Source organism: Microcebus murinus, chromosome 11 (assembly GCF_040939455.1).
Source record: "Microcebus murinus isolate Inina chromosome 11, M.murinus_Inina_mat1.0, whole genome shotgun sequence".
Taxonomy (NCBI): domain Eukaryota; kingdom Metazoa; phylum Chordata; class Mammalia; order Primates; family Cheirogaleidae; genus Microcebus; species Microcebus murinus.
This window is the reverse complement of record NC_134114.1, coordinates 15,668-43,625: the sequence shown is the minus strand read 5'-3', so window position 1 is coordinate 43,625 and position 27,958 is coordinate 15,668. Positions and strand designations below refer to the sequence as shown.

The window sequence follows — 27,958 nt, the reverse complement described above, 5'->3', positions numbered from 1 at the left end:
CTCCTATACTGAATTAAATGTCTTTTCTGTAAGGTTTTGATAATGTTCTCATAGTATTTACCACATTTTATTAGCAGCATCAGTGCCTTATTCAGTTTATTCATGACTGCAAACAGTACAAAAGTTCACTTAATATTTGTTGAATTAGAAAAACTGTAAAGCAATCTATGCTTTTGAATTAAAATAAAAATTTTTAATTTTTTCTCTGCCTTATGTACATTAGCTTTTAAAAAAAAGTCTCAATACATATTGATATAACTGATCTTGAATTTATCTTTTTTAAGGCCTGCAAAGAAAACAAAAAGTGCTAAAGACAAAGCACCAGCTGAAAAAAAAGATGATATAGAGAAAATAAAGTCATACTCGTACATGGAAGGTGAACCTGAGGATGATGTCTATTTAAAACGGTTATACCCAAGGCAGATATATGATGTGGAAAAAGCTATTCACCTACTTAAGAAATTTCAAGTTCTTGACTTCACTAATCCAAAGCAAGGTGTTTTTCTTGATTTGACACTGGATATGGCACTGGGAAAGAAGGTACATACACTCAGTTAAAATAAGTTTGTGAACAGTGGCTATATGAATTAGTGTTTCTTAATTTTTAAAATTGTCTCTGTAAGTTTTAGAAAATCTGATGTTTTTTCTGTATTTTAGCATGAAAAAATTGTTTTTTAATTTTCCAAATAGAAAATATTTTGAAAACACTCTGGAGAGTTGATGAACACATATCTTCTATTTCCCGAAAGAGTCACTAGTATAAATTTCAACAAAAAGTAGTGTTAAGTTCCCTGAGATGTTACTGTAACTCTGGAAAATGACTTAAGCTTCCTGGGTGTCTTGTTATTCTCTATAAATAAGGGCTTTTTATTAGCTCAGTGTCTTTCAGATTTGTTCCTTAGAGTCCCAGGTTGAGACTAAGTTTGCATAGGTGGGGTTCCAGGGTCCTCTCTCTATTTCAACCAGAGCCCGTCTGCTTTATCTGTTTATATATTGGAGTTCTACTGAAGTCTATTGATTATAAAACTCTAAAAGCAGGGAAAACACTAAATTATTATTGAGGTCTATTATAGCCCTTAATTTTATAAGCTTCTTAAGAGATTTAATTTTTTTAGAAAATACATTTTAATTTTTATTCTGGGGATACCTTTTTTGGCCAAACTAGAAGTTGTAAGTTTTTGAATATAATTTAACAGCCTTAACAACAACAATAATAGAGCACCTAGGAGGAGGCAGTATGGTGTAGTGCTTCGGAGCATGGGTCCTGGAGTCAGATTACGTATGTAAGGACCTTCAGAATCCCTCTGTACCTTTTTGAGTTTGTGCTTCTTTGCTCTTTGACCTTGGGTTTATTGCCTAAACTCTAAATCTCAGGTTTTTCATCTCTATAAAGGGGGCTAAAATGTTTAGCTCATGTTACAGTGGGGATTAAATGAGATAATGCATGTAAAGGACTTAGTAAGTTCTTAATAACAACAGTCAGCATTTACTAAACTCTTTTCTGTGTACCAGCCACAATGCTAACTGCTTTGCATGAATTTTTTCATTTAATTCTATAATAATCTCAAAAGAGGAAGCTGAGGCACAGAAAATGAAGTAACTTGCTAAAGGTCATAGAATAGGGGCAGAGTTAAGATATAAACCGAAATCTGTCTCATTACTTGGTTCTCATTTATTAGAAATAGTTTATATCAGCCATGTTACAATTTTTATTTTATACTATAGTGTTCTTTTATTTTAAAAAATTTTGTAGTGTTCAAGATGATCACTTTCTCAGTCAGCTGTTAATGTCCTTTGTAACAAGGTCTTGAAGGACCACAAGCTTCATTTCATGTATGGAAGCCACTTGTAAACTAATGACATCAAAAAGATACTATTGTCTTCCTAAGGCATTTTTTTTTTGTTCTTCACAGAGTTGCTTGTACAACAAGCCAGTGTGCTGCAGAGGATGCTATTATTATGATAGTTTATCAGTGAAAATTTTAGTGAAACTAGTTGTGACATGTTAATGACAAAGGAATGCCAGTCGATAAAACAAAGTTTCATGGCAGATATAAAGTGTGCTTAAGAATTTGTGCCTTTTTATCCGAAAAGAAATCCCCAGGACGATATCTCAACTCAAAGTTTTTCTAAAAATATTAATCTTTCAATCAGTTTTATTAGGGGACAATCCCTTTTTTCATTCTTCCAAACCTTAAGGCTACCCCCAGACTATGGAGGGTCTAGAACTTGTTTCCTTGTGAAGTCTCTCTAAGAGATCTGAGCCTTAGTTCTTGATAGGTCCCTAGTCAAAATGACTGACCAGATTGGTTCTGAGTCTGTACCTGTATTAGAATGCCTCAAATGCATGCCATTGTTTATTTTGGATTTTCAATTGACTTCCCAAGTACATCTGAAAGTGGTAGTGGTCCAGGTTGTTTCACCTTAGATCCACTCAGAAGAGCCGTTTATTTTTTGCAGTCTGTCTTGGATTTCGGGTTTACATTTCCTGGTTGTTTAGAGCCAATGATGGCAATTAGGGGTTACCTACTGGGCACATCAGCTGTCTGTTGTCTATTGTTCATTATGTTTAGCTGTATTCATGTCCTCCTTGATGGTGTTAGAAAATTACATGTTTTTTTAAGAAAATTCAAGGTAGCAAACATTTATTGACATTCATCAGATGGAAAGCATTGTATTAGATGCTGGGAAGATATAGATATGCAAACACACGCTTAAACTCATAATATTTGAGAGACTATGATGAATGACATAGAGATAGAAGCCAAGTGCCATGGGAGTATGAAGCTGGGAAGAAAGACTTAGATTTTTTATTATGGTTTCTTGAAAAATAAATTTAATCTTTTATGCATTAATATTGTAGTCAGTGAATACTTCTGGATCAACTAGTGTACATATGGTAGAATTAAAACACTAAAAACAAAACATGCCAGTTCTGGTTTTGATAGAATATGAGAAATATAGAAAAGATAAACTTTTCATAATTTTTCTCCTGTTGTATATTTAGAAAAAAGTGGAGCCATTTGCCAGTGTTCTTAGGTTACCATACCCATTCTCCTCAGAAATTAATAAAGTTGCTGTATTTACACGGGTGAGTAACTTTTGCCAACCATTTCTCTCTTTGTCTCTCTCTTTTTTAAGAAATCACAGTAATCAATGATGAGAACAACTGAATAAATAGAATTAGAGAAAATCTTAACATTCATCTAGTCTCATTTTCCCCATTTGGAGCTCAAAGCAGTTAGATTATTTATTTGAAGTTATGTCACTAGTTTGAGAAAGTGCTAACTTAGAATGTTAATCTCATCATTACTAGTCCATCACATTGTTTCTCATAAGAAATCAAAAGGAAGTGTGGAATTTATCCTACTATCTCCTTCCTATTCAAACTTCTTCCCCAAACAACAGTATGATTTTTGTAAAGCAATGGGACCACTTAGTGCTTCGGTGGCTCAGAAACTACTACTTTTAAAGATATGTAGTCTGGAAAGTCAAGAAAGTCAAGTATATAACAAATGTAATAATAAAGCACTTTGTCAGTCTTTTTGTATTATAAATATTGGTTTATTATATGTTTATGAATTTGTTTTATAATTACCTATAAACTAAATTTGTTTTGAATATATCTGGAAGCATTTAATTGAAAATTGTTATATTTTCAATTAAAAATAAAAACCGCAATTTTTATTATGAACTGTGATGTTATTTCTGATGAAATACTTGAAAGCAAACTATTTTAAAAATTGATATTTCAAACTATTGTGTTTTGGTAGAATGCATCAGAGGTTAAAATAGCAGAAGAAAATGGAGCTGCTTTTGCAGGAGGAACTAATCTGATTCAGAAGGTACAGTGTTGTTTTCATGTTCATTAGGTATAGAGATTGGTCTGTTATCTTTGCCATCCATTGCTTTATTACATGAGGAACATAACCACGAGGCTCAGATCCTGTGTGATAAATGTTTAGTAGGGCTTTATGAGAACAGGGAAACATTTTTCCTACTTTTTTCAGTTTCAAACTCAAGCTAAGAATAAACTATCCAGATAGTATCATATTGAATATACTTGATTTATATTATAATTTTTTTTGCTTCCTTTTTGTCTATGAGAGTTTTGTGGGTAGACTGGAAAGGGCAATATGACTCTGGTTTTGAATGAGAGATTTAAAATGAAATCCAAAGGTGGCACACATGGATATCTCTATTCATGTTTTGAAGATCAAATACTTGTTTTGCTTTTTTAGAGTGAAAGTATGATTCACTTAGTAGATGACAAAGTATTCAATCTGACCTCTATAATATGGTGCTTTTGGTTCCTCTTAACTTTTACCCCCTAGACAGTTCAGAGTGGTATAGGCTCAGCATGGTAGAGACAAATGATTATGTAGCCTGCCTTTGGAAAATAACAAAGAGTTTTTAGAGCCTGTTTGAAAACAAGAACAAAAAAATTTTTTTAAGAAGTTGGAAGAAGAGGCGTGGAGTTATTTTTGAAAACACAGAAGATTTTCCTAATATTCTCCAAAAGCTTCTCTTCTAAATATAATCATTGGATTATGGAATTTTGGGGGATGGGGAGAGACAAGAAAAAGTGACCTGAAAATTTATCCTTTGTCTCGTATTCATATTTCCATCTGGAGAACTTTTAACTGGGCTCATCCTTTGGGATATACAACAGTGCTTGTTTGTTTTGTTCCACCTTAAAAGTATTCTAAATTTGGGTGGGGATTTTGAATTTTTAACTGAGTCTCCGGAATGATTTCTGGGAGCAGAACTAGTAGAAAATAGGAAGAGATTATGCTTTAATAGGGGTTCTAGGTCAAATTCAGAGGATGTACACAGTTCTTTCTGATGTGTCATTAGTTTTAATTTTTAAAATTAAAATTTTTTTTAATTGTTAAAAAATAAACATACCACAAATGCTTGGGAATTTGGGAGTAGAGCTTGGTCTCTGGAATCAGAGAACTAATCTTATTAAATGTGTATACTATCTTCCATCTTATTTTTTTTCATTTTATTTTTTGAGACAGGGTCTCCCTCTGTCACACAGGCTAGAGTGCAGCAGTGTGATCATAGCTCATTGCAACCTCAGACTTCTGGACTCAAGCAATCCTCCTGGCTCCAGCCTCCTGAGTAGCTGGGCCTAAGCTACCACACCCAGCTAATTTTTACATTTTTTGTAGAAATAGGGTCTCACTGTTGCCCAAGCTGGTCTCGAACTCCTGGGCTCAAGCAATCCTCCTGCCTTGGCCTCTGAAAATGCTAGGATTACAGGTGTGAGCCACAGTGCCTGGCCCATCTATTTTCTTCCTGTAAGCACAAGACTATCTTGTAGAACTGTTATAGCCACTCCTCTGTTTCTCAAATGTTAAGTTAGAAATTACTTACTTCTCAAGAAAGAAATGGTAATTGAGCAGAATCTGTTATGCCACTGTATATTCAGAAAATGAAACATTTTAAAAAGTAAAGTAAATAAGGAAGCCAAACACATTTTGAAATTTTTTGGTATATGAAATATTATAAGTATAGAATTTCTTTTTAGGGCCTCAGTGGTGGTCTGTTTTTAATGGGAACATGCCGCCTGTAAATCATCATCATGAGTATATTCTTACAAGTTACCTTGCAAGAATTAGTTAAAGCTTGTCCATGTTATTTTTAGAAGGTATTCAGGTTATGAAGTAAATTCAGGACAATTTTGCAAATAGTATCATGCTGCAATTTTTAATGCATTATTGTATTTTCAAATTAATTTACTATTTCACTTTGCTCTTGTAAAATGTAAAGTAGGATGAATTTAGAGACCTTGTAGTGATATCTTACATAACACTTGTATTAAATTCATTTTCCTTTGTTTTGAAATATCATGGATATGCCTGCTTCTGAGAGATTTTAAAGTTTTTCATGTTTTTACTTGTCTCTCAGAGCATGATTTCCATTCACAGTTTTGTATCACTCCAAGATGTGATCTTAAGATTAGTTATAGTGTAACTTTTAAACATAATTTTAAACTTAAAGGAACATGTCAAAGAATTAATATTGGAAGGTCTTGGAATAGAAATCTCGCATACAGTTCTTTGACATTTCAAAATTGCCTCTGCTTTCATGTGTCCAGGGATGAACACCCTGGTTCTAGAACCATATTTCCTGTGTTTGAATTCTGGCTCTGCCTCTTATGAGGGCACAGGCTGATTGGTCCTCCCTGAGCCCTCAGTTTCCTTATTTGGAATGTGTGGTCAATGTCAGTACTTACTTTATAAGGTTATTTTGAAGACTGGATGAACTAAACCTTGTAAAATATTTAGCAGAATACTGGCACATGAGAAGTGCTCATTTCATGTAATTGTTATTGTTATGGAGAGCATATTATGTTATTTAAGGAGTAACAGGAAGATAAAATTCCATAATCACTGCTTAGTTTTGCTGGAGTTCAAGTTTTTAGGGTTCACTGTGTAGCCCCATCCCAAGGTTTTGACCAGCATATTGTGGTAAGATTTCATGCAAAAAGAATTATTGGTGAAATATTTGTTTCTAAGGCAGTATCATTCTAAAAAGTTGCTTGTTTTTATAATCAACAAAATTTTTAAGTATATCATAGTCGTATAATAATTATTTTGGTTGCTTGCCTGAATTAATCAAAAATGTTTTCTAAAAATTGAATATTAATAATAATCCCTTTGCTCTGAGAATGGAAATAAAGTATAGCTAATATACTATAAATGAACTTGTCTTTGATCACTCCCCCTCCTCTTTTATTTTTAGTTATTGGTGGCAAGGAAATTTTAGCTTCAGTTCTTTGTGAAAATAATTACAGATTCAGTTCTCTTGATGCTCTAAATTTAGGAAGCTAAATTAGGTTGCTAGTGAGTTTGGTAGCTAGTGCTTATTAATGTTACATGTGACTTATTGCAAAAATTTTAGCTTTAGTAGGTTTCTTTAGTTTTAAAGGACATATGAATTCAACAGTGGAATTGTGTGAGCCATGTGCACATCAGTGTGATGTTTATAACATTTTGCCTAGCACAACCCCATGGAAGAATTAAAATCATTAAGTATTTTTTTTTTTTTACAAAATCGATATAGCTGTTTTTAAAAGAAAACAGAAGAAAATATTTTGCTTCTGCTCAAGCACCTTGGAGGTGCCTTTTGGATCAAGGGAAAGTTTGAACCTCTATGGAGGGTGAAGGTGGGATACATTTTGGGCCTTGTATCTATTGCCAAAGAGCAAAGTGCCTTTACATTTTTTTAATTTATTTTATTAATTGACAAATAAAAATTGTATATGTTTTTTAAAAAAAGAAAATGTTTTGCTTTTGATGGTTTTCATAATTGGTAAATGTATTCATATGATCCTTTTGTTTGAAGAAAATAATTGTGCTTAATGTCTGTTGTCTGAATTGTAAGGGAAATTACTAAATTCTACTTTATTCTCAGAAGAATAAAGCTTTTCATTTAATCTAAGATTATCTTTTTTTTTCATTTTCAGATTTTGGATGATGAAATTCATGTAGACTTTTATGTAGCTATTCCAGAAATAATGCCCGAGCTTAATCCATTGAAGAAGAAACTGAAAAAAAGATTTCCAAAGCAAACTCGAAGTAAGAGAGAATTCTTTGTATTATTTCAATATACTATGAAAAACTTTTATCTTAACTTTGTTCGGTTAGGAAACAAAGTTGTTAATACTTATGTAGAATAAATAGTATGTCTTGGTATTTGAGTTTTGTTTTATATGAGAACATGAGGATTGATTTTTTTCCTTTGGCATTAATATTGGTAATCCAATATAATTTGAAAATGTAGTTACTTTATAATAAGGGTTCTTTAAATTTAAATTATAGCCTAGCTCCAAATAAATACAATGTATTATCTACTAGGTATGTTATCATCACATTGTTTTATTGAATTTTATATTTCTTTATCAATTAATATGTATGCTCATTTATTTAAACATTCAACATATATGCGAATGCTGACTATGTGCATGGCTCTGCAGGTATTTTCCCTTAGGGAATTTTTCCATTATGGATATTTTCCCTTAAAGATATCTCATAGAGCTATAAGATAGCTACATAAAGAGCCATGTTATAAAGTGTGAAATATTAAATAATAAATTCACAAGGTGCTATGGGTGTTCAGTGGAGGAGGAGTTTACATATAGGTGGAGAATCAGGGGAAGGCATCATAAAGGAGGTGACATGTAGATATAAAGGAGGTGACATTTATTGGATGAATTGATTAAGGAGAATATGATTTTGAGTATGAGGAATGTATTAATCATTGGAGTAAGTCAGAAATTAGAGGCCAAGTATAAGAAATATCAATTAGTTCTCTTTGGCTGTAGGGAATGCCACCCCTATATTGAAATAGAAGAAGATAATGGAAAATGATGTTGGACAGGAAGCTCGATGCTATATTGAGAAGGACTTTTATTGCATATTCAAAAGTAATCCCTTAGAAGTTTTTGAGGTGGAAAGTGACATAATCTGTTCTTTAGAGCTTTAATTTGGCAAGAGTTCTTAAGATGTATTGGCATGAATTGAAACTAGAGGCAGGGAAACCAGTTAGTGTGTGATTGCAAGAGACTAATAAAGGTCTTTATAATGAGACTGGAGTGAAGAAGACAAATGTCAAAGATACTAGGACTTTGCAACTAAATGTTTAGGACTGGTAAGGGGGAGAAAGGGAAGAATCAAATGATGCTGAGATTTTTAAGCCTAGGGACTTTTCCTAATAAGCAGTATCATTAATGGATAGATTTGGGAAGAAAAGCAAGTGTCTGTTTTTTGTGTACTACTGTTAGCATTTACTGTTCATTAATATGCTGTCATACTGTTTAGTACTGAATTATATCACACTGTGATAGTGAAAAATAGTCATTGTTCCATTTGTATGTCCCTTATCTCCCAATTAGATTATAAGTTCTTCATAGGTAGTTACTTTCATTTACAGCTGAAGTGCTCCTGAGCGGTACTAAGCCACTGCTGGGATAATCCCTCAGAAGTGATGCGTGCTGAGGGTATGCTGTGCTCTCTGCGTAACGAGTTCCTCACATTGACTCATCCAGGGAAGACTTGCAAGAGGCACAGAGGGAGTGGTGTCTTTTTAGTGGCACATTCTTCATTGTATTTCTTCTTACCCTTCAAATACTTCACATTTTCTATGCACAGAATTAAAAGTTTTCAGATTAAGCTATGGTATGGTAGCATATTTTTAAAATACGTATTTTTGTGTATTAAATTTGTGTTAAAGTGATAATGACTAAGTCGTAGGAGGGTATAGTTATTTTTGGAGTTTCCTGTATGATCCTTTGAAATTCTTAATTTTTACTCTGATTCCATTTTTCTCCTTACTATTTTTAGTTGCATCTCTTTTTCCGTCCTAGTAGAGGACAAAGTGACATTAGAATCCAATAAATTTTCAGTTTTTCATTCTTTTCTCATGCTAGTTTGTATAACCATTGTGTAGTAGTGAGCTACTTCGAACTGTGTCAGTTGTTATGATATTGTTTCCACTGCTAAATCTTACTGCTATCTAGCTCTTTCACTTTCTTTATGGTAAAGGAGGTCAGGTATATTCTATGCAAGGTACGTAAAAGTTCTTAAGTCTCAAGACTATGCTGTTAGCTTTTGTCATAGATTATTCTATAGATTTTATTTTAATATGTCATCTGTGTTTTTAAAGTATGTTAAGTATCATCATTGCATATACTTATTTATTAGTTATCTGTAATAGTGCAACAACATTACTACAAATTTAGTGCCTTAAAACAGCACACATTTATTATCTCACCATTTCTGTGTGTCAGGAATAGATGTTAGCTGAGCTGGGTGCTCTGCTTACAGATCTCACAAAGCTCCAGTCAGTGTGTTGGTTGGGGCTCTGGTCTCATCTGAGACATGACTGGGGATGGTTCTGCTTCCAGACTCAAATGGGTGTTGGCAGAGTTTGGTTCCTTGTAGGTTGCTAGACAAAGGGCTTCTGTTTTTTTTTTCTTGCTGGCTGTCAGCCTGAGGCTGTTTTCAGCTTCTTGCCCTGCGGCCCTCTGTATGGCAGCCCACAACATTGTAGCTTACCTCTTCAGAGCCAATAAGGGATAGAGTCTCCTCCAAGACAGGCATCATAGTTTTATGTAATGTAATCATGCACAAATAATCATTCTGCTTCTTGGTTAGAAGCAAGTTGTAGGTCTTATTCACACTTAATGGAGGGGATCATATGAGAGCATGAACACCAGGAAATGGGGATCTTTAGGGGGCTACCCTAAAGTCCATCTGCCACAACTTATTTGCTGCATTTTCACATGGGATACACGTTTGTCTTATTCCATAATTTCTGCTACTTATTTAGATGTAGTGATAATTTTGAATTTTTGTTTTTCTAACCAGATTCCATTGGCCGTGACATCCCCAAAATGCTTGAACTATTTAAAAATGGACATGAAATTAAGGTAGATGAAGAAAGGGAGAACTTTCTGGAGACCAGGATAGCAACAGTAAGTTATGATGGGAGTTATCAAATAACCCTCTTTTTTCTTTTTTGTTCAAGTAATTCATTAATAATTTATAATATTATAATATGCCAGTCATTTGAACTTGTTCTTGGCGCTAGCATTAGGAGTGGCACTAAATACACACATAGATAATTAAAAAAAAATTTTTTTTTAATGTAGGGTCTTGCTATATCGCTCAGGCTAGTCTCAAACTTCTGGCCTTAAGCAGTTCTCCTGCCTTGGCTCACCAAAGTGCTAGGATTATAGGTGTGAGCCACCGTGCCCAGCCAATTTTTTTATTCTGTAGATTAAACTCAAATTTTAATGGTACTTGTGAATTCCTTACAGAGTTATGTGCTACCTACTGACATTTACTTGTACTTTGCCTTATTTATCTATTTTGTGTATGTATTTTTTGTTCTCTTATTTTTTGCTTATACTTTAGTGGAATTGAATAACTTGTTTTATTTTAATGGATTGTGTCTGATTATCTCTGTGTTTTGAAAATTATTTGCTTTTAGAAGATGCAAAGCCATTTTTAGGACACTAATACAGATGTCTAATTTATAGGATTTTTTAAATATATACTCATTAGAAATATTAAAGTTATTTATACTAAAGAATCTCTAAAGTGCCTTTTAACATAGGTAATTTTTTCCTGTTCAGTAACTTTAAGAATAAGAGTAATATTGTTAGCAAAATTTAAACAGTGCCTACCTAGTGTCAGGTGCTATTCTAAATGCTTTTCATATATTCTTTTAATACTCAACCCTATGAGAGGTAAAATCATCACCCCCATTTTATAGATGAAGGCATGGAAGCCCAGAGAAGTTAAATAGCTTTTCTGAGTTTTCATAGCTACTATAAGGCAGAACAGATATTTGAACCTTGGCAGTTTCCTCAAGAGTCCAGGCTCTTTGCCCCTATATCATCTTGCTTATGGCTGGAATTATTTGAGTAGCAGTTATTCAATAATCAAATAATCCTCTTTGTCTTCCCATCTTACTTTTAAAAGGAATTCTTCATCATAGCCAACAGCTAGTAGTCCAAGCACATTGAGCTGTGTCCACTATAGATCATCAAAAATGTAGAAAAAGTTAGGTGTTTTTTTGTTTTGGAGACAAGATTTTGTTGTCTTGTCCAGGCTGGCCTTGAACTCCTCCTGGGCTTAAGCTATCCTCCCGCCTCAGCCTCCTGAGTAGCAGGGACTGTAGGTGTACATCACTACACCTGGCTTCTCAGCTAGTTTTATGGTAAAAAGCTTGCTTTTAGAAAGGTAGCAAAACAAGTTAATCCAGTCAGAGATTGGGAAACCTCTCTTTGCTATCATTACTGTTAAAGCTCACTTCCAATTTATTTTACTCTGAGCTCTGCTATAATCTGATGTTGGAATTTTCTTGTTCCCAAAAGGTCCATGGCAGTGCTTTTTGTTTCTTAGGGTTGACAACATTGTAATCTAAACATCAAACAAACAAAAAAAAACCAAAATAGAAATTTTAAGAGCCTGTTCTGGAACTATAGATACTTGAGTTTGGATACCTGTTCTGTTACTTATGACCTCGCAGACGTTAACCAAGTTTCTTAATGGTGTCATGTCTCAAATTTCCTCATCTATAAAATGTGTATAAAAATGCCTATTTCTTAGACATGACACCAAAAGCATGATCCATAAAAGAAATTGCCCTTTATAAAACTTAAAAGCTTCTGCTCTTTAAAAGATGCTTTCAAGGGAACAAAAAGACAAATTACAGACTGGTAAAGAATATTTGAAAGTCATATACCCGATTAATTTAGAATATATTAAAATTTTAAAACTCCATAATAAAACTGCCCAATTTAAAAATTGGCAAAAGATTTGAACACATTTCACCAAGAAGATATACCGATGACAAACATATGAGAAGGTGCCCGTCATCTTTAGTTGTTAGGAAATGTAGATGAGAACCACACTGAGCTATCACTACACATCTGTTGGAATGGATAAAATTAAAAAGACTGGCCATAAAGTGTTGTGAGGATGTGGAGGGACTGGAACACTACTGATAGTGTCTGTGAGCGTGTTAAATGATGCAACCTCCATGGCAAACCATTTGGCAGTTTCTTAAATTGAGTATCCACCTACTGTAATATGATCCTACGATTCCACTTTTAGATAATTTACCCAGGAGAAATAAAAACATAAGGCCATACAAAGATTTTGTAAGCAAGTGTTCATATGAGATTTATTTGTAATAGCCCAGAACTGGAAAAATTCCAAATGTTCATCACAGATGAATATATAAACAAAGATATTCTTTAGTGATAAAAACAAAACAAAACTCTTGATACATACAGTATTGGTGGATTTCAAAATGATTATGCTGAGTGAAAGAAGTTGGAAAAAAGGAGTACATCTTGTATGATTCTATTTATGTACAATTCTGACAAATGTGAAGTAATGTATAGTGACAGAAAGCAGACCAGTGGTTGCCTTGGGGACAAAAGTGTGTGGGGAAGGGCAGGAAGGAGGAATTTCAAAGGGGCATGATGAATTTTGGGAGTAATTGATATGTTTGTTATCCTGACCTGGTGATGATTTCATGAGTGTATAGGTAGTGTATACGTATGTCAAAGCTTAATAAATTGTCCACTTTAAGAATGTGCTGTATATCCAATGCAATACTATTTAGCAATAAAAATGTAACAGACTACAGTTACATGGAACATGATGAACCTCGAAAACATTATGCCCAGGGAAAGAAGCCAGACACAGAACTCCCGTAGTGTATGATACGATTTATATGAAATATCCAGTGCAGAGATTGAATGTGGCCGGCAAAGCCTAAAATGTTTACTGTCTAGCTGTTTTCAGGAAAGGTTTGCTGACTCCTGGTTTAGAAAAACACCTTTTGGGAGAGTGAAATGGATTAGTTTTATGTTTCTGTCTGCACAGTAGAGATTGTCTCACTTTAGTTAAATCGTCTTGCTATCCCTTGTTATGTTTCTACAAAGGATCTTCACTTCAAGATCTGATTCTAATATTGGTGTAACGTGAAATTGGTCTTGAGTAGTTTAAACTAGTTTTCCTTCTGTATCAAAGTGGTAAATACAATCAGTTGAATGATCTTTCTTAGGGTGAGCATCTTGAGTGTCAGAACTTAGCAATTGATGCCTTTGTAGATCAGCACTCTGTATACTAATGCTCCAGCCTTTGTTATCAGTACTTGCAGGTAAATTAGTTTCATTCTTAATCCTTCCTACCATTTGTAGCTACAACTTACATATTCCTGAATTTGCTTTATGTCTATATGCTATCAAATCAAATGCTCATATTAGTGAAAATGTCACTCAAATGATATGTTGGACATCATGAACATAGGACAAGTTATTGGAATATTTTATTTTTTTAATTGATTATATTGCTATCATGTGGTCACCATTTATTTTCTCTCTTGGCATGAAGCATAATTGGTTGGGATAAAAGTAGGTTGCTAAATAATCAGATTTAAGGGAAAGGTTTTAAAGCATAAAACTAAAAATAAAGGGCTACAGAGGAGAAAAGGTACATTTCTTCAACTTTTTTTCCCTCAATGGCTCTTTTCATAAGATAGAAATGAAACTAAAGTTGAGATATATGTGTGTAGCTGGCCAGTGTTAATATTCTAAATAGCAGTTTAATTTCAGATAGTAATTAACTAATTTTAAAAGGATTTATCTGAGTTTATAATATAGAAAACAATATAATAGATTTCTACTATTCAGACAATTCTCTTGATATTTAAAAAAAATTTCAAATAGGCCGGGCGCGGTGGCTCACGCCTGTAATCCTAGCACTCTGGGAGGCCGAGGCGGGCGGATTGCTTGAGGTTGGGAGTTCGAAACCATCCTGAGCGAGACCCCGTCTCTACTAAAAATAGAAAGAAATTAATTGGCCAACTAAAAATATATATACAAAAAATTAGCCGGGCATGGTGGCACATGCCTGTAGTCCCAGCTACTTGGGAGGCTGAGGCAGGAGGATCGCTTGAGCCCAGGAGTTTGAGGTTGCTGTGAGCTAGGCTGACGCCACGGCACTCACTCTAGCCTGGGCAACAAAAGTGAGACTCTGTCTCAAAAAAAAAAAAAAAAAAATTTCAAATAAATGTATGCACAGGGTTTAATTCAAACAGTGCACAAAAGCATGTAAGGAGACACTGAAGCCCCCTTCCCTGCAATTGTTTCCTTGTGGGACTTCTATTAATAGTTTTAGTTTTGCCTTTCCAGAAATGTTAAAGTATAAACAAACATAAATACCCTTACAAAATTTATTTTGTACAGGATATTATATCACATATAATGTTCTGTAACTTTCTTTTCCATTGATAAAACAATAGCATAGATGTCTTTAAAGATGCAAAGAGATCTGTCATGTTCTTTTTCATATGCCTGCATAGAATTGTTTTCCATTATGTATCATAGCCAGTTTCCTATTTATGGACATTTATTGTCCACAAGTAAAGCTTTTTAAAATGACTTTTTACTATAATATTTTCTGAAAAATCATAAAATCGGGAATTTTGATATTTTATTCTTCATTTTATCTTAGAACATTGGGAACTCCTTTGGTTCATAAGCACTTTTCAAAAGAAAATCTAAAGAGAAATTAACCCCTATTCATAACATTTCAGGTAAGAAAGTAAAGAAATGAAACACTATGTATTTTCTTAGAATCTGTTGCTTCATAAAGCCGCAACTCTAATTAAGCTTTTTCCCCTAAAAGGAAAAATAGCTGAGGAGAGAGAATATAGGCACCTGGCTGTGGGATCACCTGAGGTTTGATTCTTGAGTGGCAAAAGTTCAAATGCAAACATAGAAAGTCTGGCTTCTGCTAAATACTAATAGCGCATACATTTATTATGTCCAAAACAAACTTTCTTCCTTCCTTCCTTATTTTGCTTTCCTTCCCTCTCTGGTGCCCTTCTCTTTTCTGTTCATTCTTTGCCTTAGTAATTCAGCATATCACACCAAATCCAGTAAAAGTAAAAAAATCTTTTTGGTGGTTTTACTTGGGCTGGCACCTCCTTTTTTTTTTTTGAGACAGAGTCTCACTCTGTTCCCCGAGCTAGAGTGCTAGAGTGCTGTGGTGTCAGCCTAGCTCATAGCAACCTCAAACTCCTAGGCTCAAGTGATCCTCCTGCCTCAGCCTCCCAAGTAGCTGGGACTATAGTCATGCGCCACCATGCCCTGCTAATTTTTTGTGTATATTTTTAGTTGTCTAGGTAATTTCTTTCTATTTTTAGTAGAAATGGCATCTAGACTCTCTTGCTCAGGCTGGTTTTGAACTCCTGACCTTGAAGGGATCCGCCGGCCTCAGCCTCCTAGAGAGCTAGGATTACAGGCGTGAGCCACCGCGCCCGGCCAGCAAATATTTATTAAGTGCTTACTGTATGCCAGCCACTGCTTTAGGTAACAGGGGAGCTCTGTCAACAAAGTAGTCAACAATCCCTGCCTCTGTGGGACAGATGTGTGGGTGGTATACAGATAGATGATAAGCAAGAAGACTGCATATCTGGAGATAGGAGAAAACAATATTAAAAAAATTAAAAAATGTGTTTCAGATAGACGTGCTAAGTTGAAAAAAAAGATGTTGGAAGAAGGGAGTGTACATAAGTAGTAGAGCTAGGATGTTAAATTTTTAGATAAGGGTATTTCATGTGGGCCTCTCTGAAAAGGTGACTTTGGAATCATGATCCAAAGAAAGTGACTGAAGGAAGAGCATTGCAAGCAGAAGGAACAGCAGATGCAAAGCCCCTCAAGAGTGTATCTGGCATGTTTGAGGACTACCATAGGCATTGTGGCTAGAGCAGAGAGAGAGAGAGAGAGAGAGAGAGAGAGAGAGAGAGAGAGAGAGATGACGATTAGGTCATAGTAAGTGAGATGCAAAGCCTCAGGAGATTTGAGCAGAGCAGTAACTCAATCTGAGTTTACTTCTAAATGGCTCACTCTCACAGTTTACTCTTACTCTGCTGTATTCAGAGTACACCTAAGGGAGCATGGGTGGAAGCAGAGAGTCCAATTAAAAGTCTTTTGCAATAATTCTGGCCAGACAGGATGGCTTGGATCCAGGTATTATGATAAGAATGGTTTGATTCTGGAAATATGTTAAAGGTGCAGTGTATGGAATATGCTGACTGTTGGATAGAAGATGTGGTAGAGGAGTGAAGGGTGGTTGCAAAGTTTTTTGCTGAAGACGCTGGAATAATGAATGCACCTACTGATAGGGAAGATTACAAAGAGAAGTAGAGTGGAGGCAGAAGGGTTATTATCAGAGGTTTTTTTTGGACATGTGAAGTTTGAGATGTCTTTTAAACATCCAAATGGAACTGTCCACTAGGTAGTTCGATATTCCAGTCTGAGGTCAGAGAAGAAGGTAGGGATGGAGATCTAAATTTGAGTCATGAGTATATAGGTGGTTCTGAAGCTTGATTTTCCTCAGTAGGGATGATGTTTGCTGTTGGTTCAAGATAATATTCCTTATAATGTAGAGAAAAGGTTTTGAAAGAGGTTTGATATTTAGGAGGAAAGAAGTTGGTATTTTTGTTATTTTGTTTTTTTAATTAGGGATATTTATTGGAATTAACTGAATAGTTTTTAATCTGTTGAGATAAGTATTTCCTGTAATCTACTAATGTGATATATACCTCATATCTTTTTTTTTTTTTTTTTTTGAGACAGAATCTCACTTTGTTGCCCAGGCTAGAGTGAGTGCCGTGATGTCAACCTAGCTCACAGCAACCTCAAACTCCTGGGCTCAAGCGATCCTCCTGCCTCAGCCTCCCAAGTAGCTGGGACTACAGGCATGTGCCACCATGCCCGGCTGATTTTTTTCTATCTATATTAGTTGGCCAATTAATTTCTTTCTATTTATAGTAGAGACAGGGTCTCATTCTTGCTCAGGCTGGTTTCAAACTCCTGACCTTGAGCAGTCTGCCTGCCTCGGCCTTCCCGAGTGCTAGAATTACAGGCGTGAGCCACCGCGCCCAGCCTAAAACTAACATTTTTTATTAAAAGGTAATAAGTACACATGAAAAATATTTGGAAAATACTGAATAGCATAGATAATACTATAAAAATCATTCAAAATTCCTGTAATTATTGGTAACATTTTAGTACTTTCCATTACTGCTGTTTCCGTATGCATATTTTTTTAATATAATTGCTGTTATACTGAGTTTTGTATTTTTTTTTCCTTTAACACTGTATGTTACGCTTTCACATGCCATTAAAATTCTTACAAAATATCATTTTAATAGCTGTTTCATGGCCTGTTTTGTGGATATAATTTACTCAATCTTGTTTATTTTGTTGGGCATTTAGATTGTTTCTAATATCTCAGTATTATAAATATCACTCTCTTAAATGTAAATCCACATCTGTCATACACGGAGTATACATTCTATGTCTGTGTATAAATGTGTTAACTGTTCATTGAAAACTCTGAATTTAGTGAAGAACAAACATGAAATAGTTTTCTTCATTTTCTTTCAACTGTGCCCTATACAACTTCCCTTCTCTGTTAGGCACAATCATATTATATTAAACATAATTGAAAGTGCAGCCTGATCCAGTTCAAAACTTTAATCTCATACCTAAAAATTTCCGTGGCCTACTTTGGAGCCACTCTTATGGCTTGTGTGCCTGAAGTGAGGAATGCTTATTGCGTTTTCAACCTCCCATCTTAGACCTTAGAGCGCTCAGCCCTAAAGTACCTTCCCTCGTGCTTTTTCCAAGCCTAGCTCCTCTGGGGTAGAGGCCTACGAAGGAGAATAAGTGAAAAAGGCAAATGCCTCTACTTCCCTGCCCGTATTTGTTGCCCCTGTTCTAGTTACTATTTCTCTAGCCATCTTCTACTGTTTCAACGTCCTTCGTGTAGGATGTGTTCAACCAGCCAGTCTCTACACATGAGTCCCTGGGAGCCTTGCTTCCTCACTTGGCTTCTTCTTCTACTTGGGTTAGGAGTTGATTACAGTAGGATCTTTTTGGTGACTTTAATTGTTGGCATCTTCCTCTAGAATATAGGGTATTAAATATGCCTTTTTTGCTTTCAGGTTTGGGCCTTGGTCATCAATCCTGGAGAAACTTGTTTCAAATACATGTATAAAAGTTACATCAGCTGTTGAAACCATTGCCAAGAATTTTTCCTGTTATTTTAAATGGTAACACAGTGTTTAGCCTGACAAAACATATTTTTTTTGGCCTCAACTGCATAGTTGATGCATAGTAGGAAACCTGAAGTGTGTCAACACCCAACAAAGCTTTTGTTAAAAAACAAAACAAAACAAAGCTTTCTGCTCTAGCAAAAATTAATGGTTCCTTTTGCACATTCACTTCCTTAAACATCCTTCATTCTGTCTTCTTCACCAGAGGTCAGCAAACTTCAGACTATGGGCAAATACAGCTTTCTACCTGTTTTTGTTTTGAAAAACTTGTTCATATCTTTTGCCTACTTTTTGATGGACTTTTCTTTCCCTCCTTCCTTCCTTCCTTCCTTCCTTCCTTCCTTCCTTCCTTCCTTCCTTCCTTCCTTCCTTCCTTCCTTCCTTCCTTCCTTCCTTCCTTCCTTCCTTCCTTCCTTCCTCCCTCCCTCCCTCCCTCCCTCCCTCCCTCCCTCCCTCCCTCCCTCCCTCCCTCCCTCCCTCCCTCTGATTTGTTTTTCTTTGGTACATTGTAGGTATTAGTCTTTTGTCAGATGTATACTTTGCAAATATTTTCTCCCATTCTGCAGGTTGCCTGTGAACTCTGCTGAGTATTTTTTTTCTGTGCAGAAGCTTTTTAATTTAATTAAGTCCCATTTGTTTATTTTTGTTGTTGCTATCTCTGCCTTTGAGGTCTTAGTCATAAATTCTTTGCCTAGGCCTGTGTCTAGAAGACAAAACTTTTCATTCTGTAAGACTCAGACATCACCTTGTGAAGCCTCGCCTATCAAAGTCAATCGCTTCTGTGGCCTTGTAGCACTTTGTGCATATAGTTAGGGTGGCGTTTGTCACATTGTATTTTAGTGACTAGATTGTAAACCTCTTGAAGACAAGGTTGTGTCTTACCTTTCTGTTCCTGGTTCCCAGTGTGTTGCTTGACAAAGAGTGGGGGGCTAAGTAAATGTGGCTAAATTGTGTGGTGTTAACATCTAAAAATTAGGAAGGTAGTAATGGAGTCATTAGTCAGAAAATTTCATATTTTTTACTCTTAAATGCATATTCTTTTCCTTTTAGTATTTCTCTTATTTTCCCTTTTTTCTCCCCTTAGTTTGCAGCAAACTCATTTTTGTTTTTCAGGCAGCCAATCCTTCATTTTCCATAAGGATCATCAACATTTAATAGCTGTGTCCAGGGTCACGAGCTAGTAAGTGGTGGAAGTGGGGTTCACATCCACATTTACCTACCCTAAATACTCAAGCAGATGGCTGCTGGGCTACTCCTGACCATGTGTGTTCTCTCGGAGAAGTTACAAAGTTTTCCAAATCTCAGTTTCTGTGTGTAAATAAGGGATAATAATACCTACTTCATAGGGTCCATGGGAGAAATGAATGAGAACATCAATGTAAACTCTTGGAACAGAGCTTGGCCCATAGTAACTACCCAGTTAACAGAGCTGCACACTCAGTTCTTGTTATTACTGCTTTATGTCGTGTAGGAGACACACAGATTATCTTCCTTGGTTTTAGACTGTTAAGAGTCTTGGAGGTTAAGAGTATTGGCTCATCTGCAGAAACTGTCTGCCAGGCCCCACACTTTACACACTGTTAGAACATTGTATTTGGAAGGGGTTTTGGAGGTCAGGTGGTCTGACGAGTGCTTATCCAAAGCAGCAGTCCTCTCTGCTGTTCTTTCCAGTGAGAGGTGATTAGGTGCAGCATTTGCAGTGACAGAGCTGAGCACTTTAGAAGGAGCATATAATTGTTTAGAAATCATATATATGTACTTTGCTTTTTTTTTTTTTTAATTCTGTCCTCTCTATAATGTAAAAATGGTTTTTTCACACTGTAATCCTTAGTCCTCTAAAATCCATGAACAGACTTGCCTTTGTACTAATGGTTCTCAAAGTATGATGCAGGGATTGCTTTTAACTCAGATGTTTTCCTCAATAGTCTTTCTTCTCTCTTCCCCTTTCTTTTAAATCAGAGAATCCATGAAGATTCTGGTAGTGTCAGCTAAATTTTTTATGTGATTGCATGCTTTTTTTCTCGAGCAAGATTCAATGACCTAAAAAAGTTTAAGACTCACTGCCTTGGACATGCTTATGATTACATTTTGCTCTGAGATGAAATATATGCATCTCAAGGGGACAAAATGGTTAAGAACCACTGACTTTTATTTTTCTCATAATAGTAAGAAAGTTCTTGAAGACAGACTCTATTAGGAGTTGCATGGAAAAGGGAAAATCTGAGAGTTAAAGCAGAGATAGAGACATAGAGCTCACCTGTCTCCACCAAGCCACTACCCTGACATCTTTGCTAAACAAAGTCTTCCATCTAGTCTGCTTAGGGAATGATTTCTGATATAATAAGGGTTGCTAAGCAGAAAGTAGGATTCAGTAAAGCAGTCTTTTTTTGAAATCATCAATGCTTCAAAATGAGGAATAACTACTTTACCCTGCAGTGGACAATCATTTTACCTAAACATAGTATTGTGTCTCTTATATATTCAAATACATACATATGCATGCACACAAATACTATGCTTAACATAGTTCCATACCCCCTTCAAGATCAACCTCATTCCTGTTTTTTTTATCCTGCTATACCAAGTCACATGCTGTGCTATTGAGAATCCAATGAATGATATTCTCTCCTTAAAATAGTCATCCCTGCCTTCTTAAGACCACAAAATGTTATCGCATAGGAAGGGCAGGGTAACTGAGTTGTAGACAGAAAAGCTTGCAAGTGTTCCTTTCCTTTCCTGAGTTATCTCTGGATCATTGTCAGCTCAACTAAATTTCGTGTGCAAGTTTTGATGAAACTCATGCACACATTTTATTTTTGTATGTAGCTATCTTGTCATCAGCTTAATCATAATAATGCCCATAAAATGTGCAATTTTTCCACAGTTTTGCTTAATATCTAAAAGAAAAAGTAAAATGAAGTACTATGGCTATAAATATATTCTAAAATTTAGTAGAGGCATAGTATTATAGAGGTAGGTGCTAAAATTGAACTAAAGTATAAACTGTTTTTAAAATTTTTTATATTTTCAAAACATTAATAAAGTAATTGAAGGTATCCTAATAATGAAAGTTCCATGGGAAGTAATTGTTTTGCATTTAAATTGTTTTGCATATGTTGTCATTTTAGTTTGCTGTAGGAATGGCAAATGTATGGCTGCAGAAAGTATAGCTGTGAAAATCTGAGAAGTTCAGTATAATATAAATATAATAAAATATAATATATATAACAAATATAAGAAAAGTGAGAATGTTCAGCATCCTGAGAATATCTCTGTGTCAGATGTGTACTATCTGAATGCATGTGGCAAGTAGTTTTATTTTGGACTCATGAAAGCATTAATTTCTAAACGTTTTCTCAATTTCCCTTAAAAGTAAATCAACAGATAACTTCAAGAGAAAATATCACTAATTCCTTGGAGTGGATGTGGGAAGTGATGTATTCTGTTCCAGGATATGCTTTGGGGAAATTACTTGGACATCAAGGGCTTTCAAGTACAGAAACTTAAAACACTTTGCTATGTATGGTAACACATATGCTCTGTAAGGTAGTTATGTCTTGGCATGTAAAGACATGATAATGTAGCATTCTAAAAGAAGAGTTATGGAGATTTTTTCCTTTACAGTTGGGTTTCTTATTAGATAATTTGCATTAGTTGAATGTTTGAAAAATAGTCTAGAAAAAATACTGATACAGTTACCCAAGTTGTACAGTATTCTCATTTTCTTATCATTTATGTTATGTATATCCTTTTCTTTCAGTTGGATATGTCAAGTGACCAGATAACTGCCAATCTGCAAGCTGTTATTAATGATGTTTGTAGGCACAGACCACTGAGTTTGGGTAAGTGGTTTGCTGGGGTAGACTTACCTATAGCCCTGTGATACTTTAAAAAATGTGAAATATTCAGAAAACAATCAAATTGACATACAAGTACAATAGCAACAATATTTCCAGGGATTAAATAAATAAAATTTAATTTCTCAAAGGATTTCTACTTACTTTATTTATAAGTGTAGTTGTTTAGAGAGGAGACATCTTGAACATTAAATAAGGAATACATCCTGAAACCTTTTAAATTCCCACATTTTTTCTACTATTAACTGTAATAAAGTTTGAAAGAAAACTGCAACTGATTGCTTTAAACATACAATGTTGTTAAATAGAAACTGAAATCATTTATGAAATGACCTTGTGAAGCCAGACTTTTCACTTTGTCATTGCCACTAGCAGTTGTCTTTCTTAATCTTATTTTAGAAAAGAAAGGAGGCTATTTTATTTTTTATTTCAGGAAATTATGGGGGGGGTACAAACATCTTGGTTACATGTTATGACTTTGCCACAGCACACCCATGATTTGAGACGAGCCCTTCCCGTCCTACAACGCTCAACACATCTATTAGTTGTGAGTTTACCCACTCTTAACCCCTACCCACAAAGAATATTACTGCTGTGTGAGCACCTTAGTTGGTCAGTCAGTGCCAGTTTGATGGCGAGTACATGCAGTGCCTACTCTTCCATTCTTGTGATACCTCACTTCAGAGGATGGGCTCAAGCTCTACCCAGGAAAATATAAGAGGTGCTAGTTCACCATTGTTTTTTATAATTGAGTAGTATTCCATTGTATACATATACCATATTTTATTAATCAACTCATGGATTGACGGGCACTTGGGTTGTTTTCCACATTCTTGCTATAGTGAATTGTGCTGCCATGAATATTCGAGTGCAGATGTCTTTATTATAAAGTGACTTTTGTTCATTTGGGTAGGTTCATAATAGTGCTATTGCTGGATCAAATGGTAGTTATACTTGTAGCTCTTTGGAGGTATCTCCAAATTCTTTTTCCAGAGAGATTGTACTAATTTGCAGTCTCACCAGCAGTATAAGAGTGTTCCTATCTCTCTACATCCTTGCCAGTATTTGTTGCTTTGGGATTTTTTGATAAAGGTCAATCTTACTGGAGTTAGATGATGTCTCATTGTGGTTTGGATTTGCATTTCCCTAATGATTAGATATGTTGAGCATTTTTTCATATGTTTGCTGGCCATTAGTCTGTCTTCTTTTGAAAAGTTTCTGTTCATGTCCTTTGCCCATTTATTGATGGCGTTGTTTGATTTTTTCTTCTTGATTTTTTTGAGTTCTAGATAGATTCTTGTTATCAGCCCTTTATCAGATATGTAGAGGGCAAATATTTTCTCCCATTCTGTAGGTTTTCTATTCGCTCTAATGATAGTTTCTTTGGCTGTACAAAAGTTTTTTAATCTATGTTGCTCATGGATTGGTAGAATAAACATTGTTAAAATGTCCATACTACCTAAAGTGATCTACAGAATTAATGCAATCCCTATCAAAGTACCACCATCATTATTTACAGATACAGAAAAAATAATTCTGTGTTTTGTATGGAACCAGAGAAGACCTCATGTAGCCAAAGCAATCTTAAGCAAAAAGAACAAACTGGGAGGTATCAGTCTACCAGACTTCAAGCTGTACTACAAAGCTATATAGTATCTAAAACACCATGGTACTGGCATAAGAATAGAGACATAGACCTTTGGAACAGGACTGAGAATCCAGAGGTGAAACCATCCACATAGTCTTACCTAATCTTTGACAAAGCAGATAAAAATATACACTGGGGAAAGGAATTTTTTTTCAATAAATGGTACTGGGAAAACTGAATAGCTACATGCAGAAGATTGAAACTGCATCCGCACCTCTCACCTCTTAAAAAAATCAATTCGCGATGGATAACAGGCTTAAACCTAAGGTATGAAACCTTAAGAATCATAGAAGAAAATGTAGGGAAGACTCTTTCAGACATTGGCCTAGGCAAAGAATTTATGAAAAAGACCCCTAAAGCAATCACAGCAACTACAAAAATAAATAAATGGGACCTGAAGGTCATTTTTATTATGTCATGAGAGTCACTTATAAATGGGGTGATGCATGGTAAATCAGTCACAAAACTTGATCGAGATGTGGAAGCAGTGGTAGGCTGGAACATGGGCTAGTCTAGTTCTCTATCATTGCGTTATGTGCATTCAGATTCTTCCTTAGACAAATTTCACTCGTGGATGGTTGAAGCCAAGCAAGGGTCAGTTATACTCAGTTGGTTTATAGGCTTACTATGATAGGAATTTGTCAGGTTTTATAACCAAGTTTGTAATTAAAACACAATCGTAAGCTATTTTTTACCTTCTTTGGGAGTTAAACACACTAATGAATAAATATTGTATCTGTTAATTCTGTTGTCCTAAATATGGCCATGATACTTAGTGATTTTATGTGTATGAATTCTTGTATTCCATGGAGAACTTAGATTTTGGTATAGGATCCTCTGAGACTGTAGCAAGGGTAGAATGATGGATAATAAATCCTCTTGACTATGTTGTGATTCTCTTTTTTCCATTTTAAATGAAGCCCCTTAACGGTTGTTCTAATGAAAAGATTTTTAATTTTTGCAAACTGGTAACACAAAGGGAGCATCTGTACTATTTTAATCAAATATTTAGAATATTTCCATCAAATGTAAGTATCACCACCTGCTTCGTTCACTGTTAACTTTGCAATAAAATAAACTTTGGGTGATCGTTTTCTGGAAGAGAGAAGCAATTATTGACTGTGTATAGTTTCAAGCATAAATCTCTAATATTGTAGAGTATAGCTAGTTTGTCTTGTACTCTAGAAATGAAACTATCTTCTCTTTTTATATAATTCAAAATATTAGTTCAGTAATATAGTACTTTTCAAATGAAAATATGATATGAGTCCTATATGGCTTTCTGTTATATATATTTAGAGCAGGTCCTCAAACAATATCATTTCATTATAACATTGATGAGAAAAAAATTGATGCCTGGCCTGGAACACTGTCTGTGTGGAGTTTGTATGTTCTCCTCATGTCTGTGTAGGTTTTTCTCTGGGCACTTCAGTTTCCTCCCACATCCCAGAAAGGGCACTTTGGGTTCACTGATATGTCTACATTGTCCCTGTATGAGTGAGTGTGGGGGTGAGTGGTACCCTGTGGTGGTACGGTGTCCTGCCCAGGGTTAGTTTCCACCTTGCACCCTGCCAAGAGAGGCTCTGGCCACCCAGATGCTGAACTGAAATAAGTGGATTGAAATAATGAATGCAAATTATTGTAAAATAAAAATTTTTAAAGTATATGATAATCATACAAAGGCAGGACAGTAAATGGTGCTGTACAAAAGCTACTCAGTTGGTCCACCATATTTGTTAGTTTTTGAACTTCGTGGTGGTGGTCCTTACAATTTTCACTTTGCATTTATTCTTTGATTTAACCCACCACCATTATAACTCCTGTCACTCACTGATTGACCCAAAGTTGGGTAAATAATTATTTTACTTGTTTTTATTAATCTTTCTTAAATATATTTATGGGTCACATTTATTTCAATGTTTAATAGAAGTGTTTGGATCTTTATTTAGAAGTTTGATGATATTTTTGTGACCAGAAATATGCTGTAGAAACTTAACTCTTTTTTCTATCAATTAGCCTATGGTAAAATTGGTTTCATTATAAGTCATTTTGCTTAAAGTCATAGTTTCCAAGAACCTATCAGTGTTGAGGACCTACTATATTTGCTCATTAGGTATCTCTGGAATAAGATCAAAATTGATTCTTGGCTTTGTTTTCAGGTCCCTTTGTGGTACGTGCTTTCCTTCGTAGTTCAACAAGTGAAGGTTTGTTACTAAAGATTGATCCATTGTTGCCTAAAGAAGTAAAAACCGAAGAAAGTAGCAAAGAAGCTGCCTAAATGTGTTGAATTGTGAAATTATTTTTTAGTGGATTAAGAAGCAACAGAAAAAATTATAGAACTGCATAATTTCTACATTTGGTGTCTTGTTGTCTCGTTATTTCTTGACCATCATACTTGAAAGTGAATTTCAACACTGAAAAATCTTACACAATTTCACAAATAAGAAAATAAAATTTTCCCTGTGTCTAAACCTGCCCTTTAGATCCTGTCGCATTTTCTTCCTTAGAAACCAGAGTCCACGTACTGGTAATTATAGCAGCAACTTCTAGGTTAATAACCTTCCCTTGGGAGCCATAACCATCTGAGGGAATAGTTACATCCTTAGTTCCCATAAGGCAGAGAATGGCAGAGTCCTGAGCTTACATCATAAATATTACTATTTTCTTTTTAAAAATGTAGAAAATGTGCATTCTAAAGAATTCTGCATATCACCATTTGTGATAGCATGAATGTAGAAAATTACTAAGCCATTAAAACATCTATGGGTAACCTCTCTCTTGGGAATCAATATATAATGTACTTTTTGTGATAATAGTACCTTTTATTTTTATGATGCTTTGCAATATACAAGGCACTGTGTATATAGCATTTTCATATACTTGACCTCATTTGATCCTGAATTCCTCTACTTAATAACATAATAGGTGTTTGGTTAGTGTTTGTTGAATGAATACCCCATGAGGTGACTAGAACAACTTCATTCATAGATGAAGAATCAGGTAAAAAATAAAGTATCTTTCATCAAGAGCTAGTTTGCAGACTAGTGTTAATCCTTAAGTGCTTATTACTATGTGACAAAATGAAAAAAAGGATAATTTTAGCATGCATGTAGTTTCCAACTGACCTTTCTTGGGAAGGATTCCTTTACTCTGAAAGTATCTTCTTTTTTAGGGAACATTCAAATACTTTTTATTTTATAAAAAATAGTGACAATAAATTTATGGTGGGGTTTTAATAACATCCACTTTGTAAAGAAAATTTTTGACAGCTTCATGTAGGTCTCCCAAATTGTTTTTGAAATTGTAGTAGTCTGGAAAGTTCAAATGACTATGAATAGCCACTGTACCCCACTAAGCTTTTTTCCCATAGGAAAATTAAAATTTGGGGGCTGTTTACCAAAAACAGCAATAACATTACTACAAAACAGTAACCACAATTACCTTTTCTTGAGTGCTGCAGTGGTTTGAACATGTCCCCCGAAAAGCTCCCGTTGGAAACTTAATCCCCCGTGCAACAGCGTTGCAAAATGTGGGCGGTGTGGGTCATGAGGGCCCCACCCTCATGCATGGATTCATGCCCCTGCGAAGGCTTGAAGCTGCAGGGTCTCCTGCTCTCTTCCTCACCCTGTCTTGCCCTTCTTCCTCTGCCATGGGGTGATGCAGCATGAAGCTCATTGCCAGATGCTGGCCCCTTGATGTCGGACTTCCCACCCAGTCTTTAGAACTGTAAGAAATAAATCTCTATTCCTTATAAATTACCCAGTCTCAGGTATTCTGTTATAGCAGCACAAAA

At 35.2% G+C, this 27,958-nt stretch overlaps 1 protein-coding gene across 3 annotated transcripts in view; it reads left to right on the top strand.

Annotated features, from left to right (window-relative positions):
- The window catches only part of LOC105876477 (large ribosomal subunit protein uL1m-like), a 43,178-nt gene extending 16,660 nt beyond the window's left edge, over nucleotides 1-26,518 (top strand). For 2 of the 3 annotated variants that reach the window (XM_076007912.1, XM_076007913.1), the window contains 7 exons: nucleotides 285-540; nucleotides 3,008-3,091; nucleotides 3,774-3,845; nucleotides 7,478-7,589; nucleotides 10,380-10,486; nucleotides 22,421-22,502; nucleotides 26,325-26,518. In XM_076007912.1, coding sequence (XP_075864027.1) covers nucleotides 285-540; nucleotides 3,008-3,091; nucleotides 3,774-3,845; nucleotides 7,478-7,589; nucleotides 10,380-10,486; nucleotides 22,421-22,502; nucleotides 26,325-26,443 — 832 coding nt within the window. In that variant the 3' untranslated portion in view covers nucleotides 26,444-26,518. Of the gene's footprint in view, nucleotides 1-284; nucleotides 541-3,007; nucleotides 3,092-3,773; nucleotides 3,846-7,477; nucleotides 7,590-10,379; nucleotides 10,487-15,047; nucleotides 15,540-22,420; nucleotides 22,503-26,324 lie in introns of those variants that run through there. The other variant, XM_012774158.2, reaches the window with a different exon arrangement.
- Nucleotides 26,519-27,958: the final 1,440 nt, after the last annotated feature.